Genomic DNA, 9,337 nt, shown 5'->3' on the forward strand with positions numbered 1-9,337 from the left:
ATATATATATATAATTGTTGGATATTTAGGTGGCTCGAAAGTGCACGTCGCTCATCCAATTTTTTTAGACTTCTGCAATTTTTTGAGCAACTCGTAAATTTTTTGTCGCCAGATCTAAATGTCACTCGATCAGTTTTTTAAGTAGTATGTAATTTTTTCACTCCCATAGAATTTTTAGTCGGTGTTTAGTACGTTTAATTTGGCACGACGGGAGAGATTTCATCCGCAGGTGATGCATGGTCATCAGTTGGGGCTTGGTATGTTGGTTGGAGTTTGGTTGGCCACAACAAGGGCGGTATTGGCCACCGAAGCCTTCGCGACCGCCGGCGAGTCCACCACCTCTAAGGTAATTTTGGTGCTAGTGTATGTCCATCGTATTATAGAGTTTGCAATGGGTATGGCTCTCCTTTGTTGGTTCTGTGGGAGGGATTTCACTTGCGTTTGGTTGGTCGACCAAGACTTTTTGACCATCAATAAATGCACACAAGTCGTCCAGGATTTTGGCAACCATCGGGTATTTTTTGCTTATCTAGTTAATTTGGTTGGTAAGGAATGTTCAAGACATGCAATAGACTGTTAGAGGATGTTGGTGGGATGTGTAACAGAATTTGGTGATCGACGAAAAGTGAATTGTTCGACCGGATTTAAATGATTGCTAGCGAGAACTTCGGCGACCGGCTGGCAAGTCCCGTGGCGGAACATGACGATCGACGCACGAGACTCGACAATCAACTGAGGGACTTGTCGATTGAGGGGATTGTCGTATGACGAGACTTCAGTGATAAACAAAAAGATTAAGGGATTTCTACCATCAACATGAATAAGCCTATTGGCGCCCATGGGAAGAAGTCTGACGACGGTCGTTTATCCTCTAGCTGCCGGAAAAACACGTGTCCTCTAACTTCTTACTGATTTTTTGATCGTCTAATTTTGCAATTGATGACAAGATTTCACACGCGATAGAGAATTTCAATCATTACTAATTTTTGTTATTCGTTTTTGAACGTGCTTTTGGCCTCCAGACCAATTCCTCTCGAAAGATTACTACAATGAGATCTTCGAGCTATTGAATTTACTATTGTACTGTTTTCCCTTTTGTGCTCTCTGCTATGAGTGTTTTTCTTCAGTGTCACTAATTTTTAATTGTCGTTCAAGTTCACCACGTCATATGTTCAATCCAAATATGATATGCCTAAGAGAGAGCATAAGAACCTGGAGAGAGAGAATACAATGTCGTGGCTGCCCTAGAGGGCAGTGGGGGTGTTCCCAAACCTCTTTGACCCAATTTATGTATTAAAAGTTACAAACTTGCACTTTTAGAGTTATCTATGGTTGCACCTCTTCATGTCTCTTATATATTTTCATATATTAGACAATTTTCATCATCTTATGCAATTTTTGCTCATATACATATATATATATATATTATTTATTTATTTATTTATTTATGTAGAACAAATAAATAAAGTAAGCCCACCTCTCCCTCTCCGCTCTCAAAGTACGAACCCCATCCCCGTCGGCCCGTCTTTAACTTTCTCCTCCCCGCCGCCACCTCGCCGGCGATGGACTCGCTCTCTGCTTTACGAGATTATACCGTTCGCGGCGAACTCGATAGCATCACTTGTGTCGGCGATGAGTTCCGCTTTGCCGGCGACTACTCCTTTCCCTGTACTACCGAAACTGCTTTCAGATCAAAACAGGGTAATCTCTACACCCTCGAAACCCTACTCTTCTTCATCCGCCACCATCACTTAAAACACAGCGAATACATACAGTCAGCCCGTCTTCATCGTATACCAGCCGTAACCCTCCCCGACAGAAAACCTCTCCTCGATTACCTCCAAGGAAGGATCGCCTCCACCGAGTCCATCGAACTCCTCCCCGTCGACGAGTACCGGCCCGATGACCCCTCCTACGGAGCTGTTCCATCATCTATTCCCTCATTTGGCGCTGGAGGTGAAACCACTGTACCGGAGCCTCTCGATTATGTCTCCTTGCTCCGTGCCCGAGAACGCCCGCTAAAAGACAGGGAATCGCTGCTTGAGTGCCGTAACCGCGATTTTTACAGCGTGCTTGTGGCGTCAACTCGCCGGGAGGAGGAAAGACATCGGATCGAGTCGCAGCAGCGTAAGGATGGGCTCGTCGCCAAAACCCGGCTTATCGGGTCTGATGACAGGGGAGATGACGGTGTTGGGTACGATTCGACGCCAAGGCCAAAGATGCATCTAAAGGGGAGTAAGATTGGGGAGGGTGTGCCGATTATTTTGGTTCCCAGCGCGTTTCAGACACTGATCACTATTTATAATGTGAAGGAGTTTTTAGAAGACGGCGTGTTTGTGCCTTCGGATGTGAAGGTGAAGGCGATAAGGGGTGCGCCGAAGCCTGACTGCGTGACTGTGCAGAAGAAGCTGAGTAGGGATAGGGTGGTTGCTGCTTATGAGGTGAGGGACAAGCCATCTTCTTTGAAGCCTGAAGATTGGGACCGGGTGGTGGCGGTCTTTGTGCTAGGGAAGGAGTGGCAGTTCAAAGATTGGCCGTTCAAGGATCATGTTGAAATATTCAATAAAAGTGAGTACCATCAATGTTTTCTCTTTCATTTTATCATGGAAGATTTACATACATTCCACTCAATTCCTATGTATTTACATATATCTAACACTTAAACTTCAAATTTTACATACATTACCTATACATTGAAAGGTGTAATTTAATTTTTAAAAGTTAAAATGATGTTATTTTTGATGTGATATTAAAATTTTTGGTGCTATAAATGTAAAAAATAAATTATAGGTGTTTGGAATTGTGTGTTATGTATGCGAACGCCTATTTTATCATTCTGGCTTCCTTCGGAATTTATAGAAAAGTTCATTATGTTCCTTCATTAGGGTTGTTTTTTGAGCTTTATGTTGTTTTGCGGTAGAGCAGTTGGACTATATATGCTGTAATAAGGGGTAGATTGAGTATTTAATTTTCCTTTATCAGTTAAGGGAAAGCTGCACTTTTTGAAGATTTGTATGGTAGCATTATGTGCCAAGGAAGTAACAAATTATACGTGTAAAAAGTTAGGGCAAGAAAAGATGCAAAGATTTTTGGAAAATTAAGTGCTTTATGTGCGGTGATGAGAATATCTTAGTTAAGAGATGTTATTTGCTAAATTATTTATATAGTGTTTTTATGGAATATTGAGTGTAATATGAAATTTTAGTCGGTGCTAAATTGAAAATTATAACATCATCAAGATTTTCCAGGTTTATGTACTTCATATTCATATAAAAAAAAACCAGTATTTGCAATGAATTAAATTTTAGAGTTTGAGTTGTTGAAATGATGTAATATGTTAGTAGTGCCATGAAATCAATGAACATTATTAAAGCTTGAAGATAGATGTTCTAAATTCCCAATTAGTCCAACTATTAAGGAAAACTATAAAAGTTGAATGTCAAGTTACTTGCTGATAACGATTACCGCCAAAAATGGGAAAATGCGTATGCAATCAATTAAATCAAATTGTAATCACAAAAACTAAACATTCACAAAATATTTTAGATAAAAGAATAATGATACAAGTCACCAATTTGAAGATCACACCCTCATGTTGCAAAACACTTGAAGAATCCACATCAAACAACTCTAATAAATATTATGTGGAAAATAAGAATTATATTCTATTTTAACATAAAATATTGTGCTCATGGTTATATGCTCTATTTACGACCTAAAAGACCCAAATTTAGTAATCTTTGAAAAGCCTCCAAGATCTGGTCAAATGCTTAAGGATTTAATTCTACAAGGTTGATTTGTAACAATATTAATGTTACACCGGCAACTACGGCTAATTTAGTCCTTTGTTATTTCTTATTGTTTGATATAAATAGGACTTAATAGATTAGGGTTAGGGCATGCTATGAGATTCTTATATTGAGTCTTATGATTAGGGTATGGGAGGGATCACATATCTCTCAAATTGTAGTTGTTAGAGTTAAGATTTATGGAGATTCGATTTTTTTCTCGAATTGTAGATCACCAATTGTATCTTGTTTGTTTGCGCGGAGATTAATCAAATGAGCTCTAATTTGGGTTTTTTTCACATATTTCTTGCAATTTGTTCGCTGATTTTGACTCTAATTCGTATCAAATTGGTATTAAAACTCGATTTATGCGACCAACCAACGGATCACAACATAGAGGTGTCACTTTCGTAACCTAATTCACTAAAAAATTACGATTCAGGCATTATGGGATGCATCAACTGGATAGCGGGTGATATGAGAAGCAACAACCGGACCGCAAGTCGTGGAACTTCACGAATTGAAGCGAGGATCGTAATTATATTCGCGCTTTGAGCTAGCTGGGATGCAATCACAATACAATCACAAATCGCTAAAGGGGAGGCAGGAACACAATTATGTAGGAACAATTGTGGTTCTAGCTACCTGGGATGCCTGACAGGATCACGGCGTATAGAGGACACTTTTGTGACTGAATGGTCTGATTTTTCAATGATGAGATCGAGGCACACATAAGTTTTGCCTTTGTGATGGAAGTGGGATCACAACTATATAGGAACAATCGCGATTTTAACTATATGGGATGCCTGACAGAATCGTGATGTACAAAGGGGCACTTTCGTGACCGAGGCTCTAATTTGCTGACGGGATCGAGGCGCACAAAAGTTTCTCTTTCTTGATGGAAACCCGTCTTGGCAGTAATGACGACTGAAAAAATAGATGTCTTGAAGGAGAAATTAAAGGGAGAGATGCGTCATATCTTATTTGACATAGAAGAGCATGTTTTTTCCATGGAGGGGTGGTTGTCTTGGGAGCAGAGATTCATAACCCTGGAAGAAATGACGAAGAAAAGCATGAAGATTCACACAAAATTGCCTCCCCCTGTTGCGTGATCGAGCGATGGTTTCGAGAATGGACGTGAGTAGTAGCAATCAAAAGAATTCGCATGACACTAGGTCAACACCGCTGTTTTATGTGGATTTGGAGTTGCGGGATTGAATGAAGGAATTAGGAGCAAACTCAAATGATAACACTGGGAAGAAATAGTGCAACATTTGGGCGTCTGGAATAAACGAAAGTAGGCAAGATTGAGCGAAGAAGTTAGGAGCGTTTTCGAATGAAAACATGTTGAGGGAATTGCACGACATTTAGAGTTTTGGAACGAGCGACTGTAAGTGAAACGAGATGACATGCAAATTGGTTGGAGAAAATTGACTCGAAGGATTGCGACCTGGAACATGGAATCACGATGGGTGGGACCTCGACGGATGCTTGCTTCCAATAGAGCTAGTGTCATTTGCTGCGACAACCTTTCAGGCGGAAGGTGATTCAGGAGTAATGATAGGAACAAGATAGGTCTATAATAGCAGATGAGTTTGTAACGGTCTGATTTTGGCACTACAGAGTATTTTGGAGGGAGACAAGATGAAAATGCTTCACAGTGACCCCAATTTGTGCAAGATTTTGGTGACACTCAAGATCATGATTATGTCAATTCAGGAAGCAAGGTTGGGATTCTTGAACGCGATGCATGGATGCAATACATGATAGGGAGTTCACATATATTCTGGTGATCGATGAGCTACTGAATTAGTTGCTTGGGATTGCAGTATTCTTTTATATTAAATTGAAGTCAGTGTACCGACATATTCAAATAAGACCAAAGGATGTGCACAAGACTGCATTTCGAGCTAATGAGGGTCCCTACAAATTTTGATTAAATGGAAATGATTTCCAGATGATGATGCTACGTGGGGAGCCATATGACTGGATCCAACAATAATTTTCTCTCTTTCACCTTGAGGACAAAGATGCTTTTTTGGGGAGGGGATTAATGTTACACCAGCGTCTACGACCAATTTAGTCTTTTATAATTTGTTATTGTTTGATATAAATATGGCTTAATAGGTTAGGGTTAGGGCATGTTATGAGATTGTTTTATCAAGTCTTAAGATTAGGGTTTGGGAGAGATCGCCTACCTCTCGAATTGTAAGTGTTATGGTTAGGGTTTATGGAGAATAGATTTATCTCTCGAATTGGATATCATCAATTATATCTTGTTTGTTTGATTGGAGATTAATTAAATTAGCCCTAATTTGGGTTTTCCCACATATTTCTTACAATTTGTTTGCCGGTTTGACTTCAATTAGTATAAAAGAAGATTAAAATTTTTTGGTTTCAGCAAAACAATATGTTTCTAACTTTAAAATCCCATTGCCAGCAATATCAAGCAATTTTTTAACTTTAAATATTTTTACATTTGCTGAATTGATCCCATAATTAATTTCCGTAGATCTTAGTTGAGTTCTTGAGTGTTTGATGATTGAAGTTTATGTTTAACGGTGCACTGATCCATAGGACTCCCTTGTACAATACCACTAGTATTTGAAAAGTATTGAATCCTGCTTTATTTTTATCCGATCTTTGTACTTAAATGTGTTAAATATGAATCTATATTACTAAATTCACATCAAATTGAAATCGTTATCGTAATTAAAAGTATATTTTTTTTAATTATATAATCTTTTAGATGAGTTTATAGAAATAAAATGTCACATCAAATTGACATTGTTATTGTAATTAAAAGTATGTTTTTTAATTATATCATCTTTTTGACGAGTTTATAGAAATAAAATATATTAGTTATATGTCCCAAAGTGTGAAGCATAGAGTTTTGATTTTATTTGACAAACCAATCATGTTTTTTATTTTCCTTGGAGACAAAAGTGAAACAAAAATGAAAAAAAGATAGGGGGATTTACATACATAGCACACCATTCTTATCTTTTTTTGCATTTCACACTGAAATTTGATAATTGACATAGCACTCAAATATTTGATAGCACATAAAAATAGCAATATTACCACTTTTTAAAATGAAATGCATCTTTTCATACATAAGTTTGAAGCACCAAAGTGATATGCATGTAAATATGCAAATTTAGGTATGAGATTTGTAAATACATAAGAATTATGTGCTACATATTTATATTTCCCAAAAAGATAACCGAGCATCATCACATCATTAGTCTAATCGCAACACTTTATTGTTCTGTTTACCAAATGTGGCCTTATTGATCAAAACATCATGGCCTTTTTTCCAGTTTACAAGTATGTGCTCCTATTGTTGTTGTAGATTCAGATCCTGGCATCAAGTTGGACTGTAAATCTGTCTTTTTTCCTGGTTTATATGGTTAGATGGACTTGTGGTCAGGTTTAGTCATGCCATCTGGCCTCTGGAATGTTGAAGTTTTGTTTTGTTTATGTGATTATTTTGACTCTTCTGGTGCTAAATGGTGCTGTTTTCATTATCAATTTAATCTCAAAGTGCTATTTGGGTGATGCTTGGTTATTTTAATCAAGGGAAATTTGTATGCTTAGCACACAATTCTTATTTATTTACATATCTCACACCTAAACTTTGCTATTTGCATATCTCTCACAAAACTGTGGTGGCAGTTTGAAAAGCAAAGATAAGAGAAAATTGTCCCAAAGAGGCCCTAGGTTTCTTCTTTAGTGGGGTGACAATACTTGCCTATTTTATTTTCATTCCCCTTTCTTTGTTATTGTTCATTAAATCCTGATCATATCTTAAATTGTCAATATAATGGGTGGCATTTTCTTTCAGCTTTCTAAAATATATTTTTTCATGAGCTTTGACTTATACTACATGTGTTAGTTAGGGTTGTAAATGAGTTGGATCTTGAGGGAGCCTAGTGTTCGTGTTCAACTCTTTTGAATTTTTTCTTTTCTCGAAATAGGCCCGCGTTCAAAATAGTTTTTGAATAACATGTTCGTGGTTGCTCGACTCGAATTCGTTTATTTGTTGTAGTTCGTGTTCGACTCCAAATTAGCTTGAATGATGAACACAAAAAATAATAGAAAAATATTGTAATATTATTATTTATTTAATTACTTGATTAATTCAAGGCAAAACGGGCCAAGTATGATTGAACACAAGTTTGTTCGTGTTTTGTTTGTTCGTAAATCGGGTTCAGAAAAGTTATTTGTGCTTTATTCACTTGCTTAACGAACATATTGAACATGAGTTGTTTGAGAATAAGAGCTCTTTTGGCGGTCCAAATGGTAGTTATGTTTTATATTTAATTATTTATTTTTGTATGTGTTTGGGATTAGTCCTTGAGTTAATGTTTTTTCGTAAATTGTTTTTTGATTATCCTTTCTTTAGCAGCAATTTAGGCACCAAATATAATGCATTGATAGAGCCTGGTTTTACCTTGTTGCAGTTATCGGGTTTTATGTGCGCTTTGAGGACGATAGTGTGGAATCAGCAAAGATTGTTAAGCAATGGAACGTAAAGATTATTTCTGTGAGCATTTTATCCACCACACCCTCCATACCTATGTAATTTTTTTTTTTTTTTCTTTTACAACCTATATTGGTGATCTTCCTACGCAGATTAGCAAAAATAAGAGACACCAGGATAGGGCTGCAGCACTAGAGGTGTGGGATCGGCTAGAGGAATTCATGCGGTCTCGCTCACACTCTTAGATCAGTCAAGTTTCTGTGATAGCTGTGGGTACTTACTGTTATTTACTTATAAATTCTTATATTTTGAACTGCACCCGGATGTACATTGCAGATTGTTTTTATTTATTATCATTATATATATATATATATTGAAAGATTGTTTTTATTCAAGTAAGATTTACATGCATATCACTCAATTCTTATGTTTTTACATATCTAATACCTAAACTTTGATTTTTACATACATACCAACTTACATGAAAAGCTGTATTTCACTTTTTAGGAGTTAAAATGGTGATATGTCTTTATTTGAAATGAAATATTTGGGTGGTGTAAATGTAGAAAAGCTAAGTTTAGGTGTTAGTATGTAAATACATATGAATTGAGTGTTATGTATGTAAATGCCCCTTTATTTTGGGCTTTAAACTTTTTACCTCTAATATAACATGAACAACTTTTTACTTATCCCCAATTGTCATTTAATTGCATTCTCTTTAGAGCAACATGCCAACTCGACCCAAACTTGACTCGAAAAATTCGGGTTCAGGTTAGGAATCCTAATACATTTAACTTTTTTTGGTCGGATTCAGGTTGACCTGCCAACGAAATTGGCCCAAAATAGACCCGAATTGACTTGAAATTGATCTGCCAACCCGAAATTGACTTGATATTGACCCAAAAATGGCTCAAATTTGACTCGAATTACCGTTGCACTTTATGTTAAAAAGATTATATGTGTTGGTTTTTGGGTCAACTCCTTGAAAGCTGGTTGGTTTTACATTGTACTTTTTGACCCGTCTAAGATTCAGATCAGATTTGGGTCAAACAGTTTCAGACCC

At 37.0% G+C, this 9,337-nt stretch overlaps 1 protein-coding gene across 1 annotated transcript; it reads left to right on the forward strand.

Annotated features, from left to right (window-relative positions):
* The first annotated feature begins 1,468 nt into the window (after positions 1 to 1,468).
* LOC110024592 (protein CDC73 homolog) lies at positions 1,469 to 8,604 on the forward strand. The gene is made up of 3 exons (XM_020724650.1): positions 1,469 to 2,568; positions 8,255 to 8,337; positions 8,427 to 8,604. The coding sequence occupies exons 1-3, from the start codon at positions 1,563 to 1,565 to the stop codon at positions 8,517 to 8,519; spliced, it is 1,182 nt and encodes a 393-aa protein (XP_020580309.1). The 5' UTR covers positions 1,469 to 1,562; the 3' UTR covers positions 8,520 to 8,604.
* The last annotated feature ends 733 nt before the right edge of the window (positions 8,605 to 9,337 follow it).

Source organism: Phalaenopsis equestris, unplaced genomic scaffold (assembly GCF_001263595.1).
Source record: "Phalaenopsis equestris unplaced genomic scaffold, ASM126359v1 Scaffold000261, whole genome shotgun sequence".
Lineage (NCBI taxonomy): Eukaryota > Viridiplantae > Streptophyta > Magnoliopsida > Asparagales > Orchidaceae > Phalaenopsis > Phalaenopsis equestris.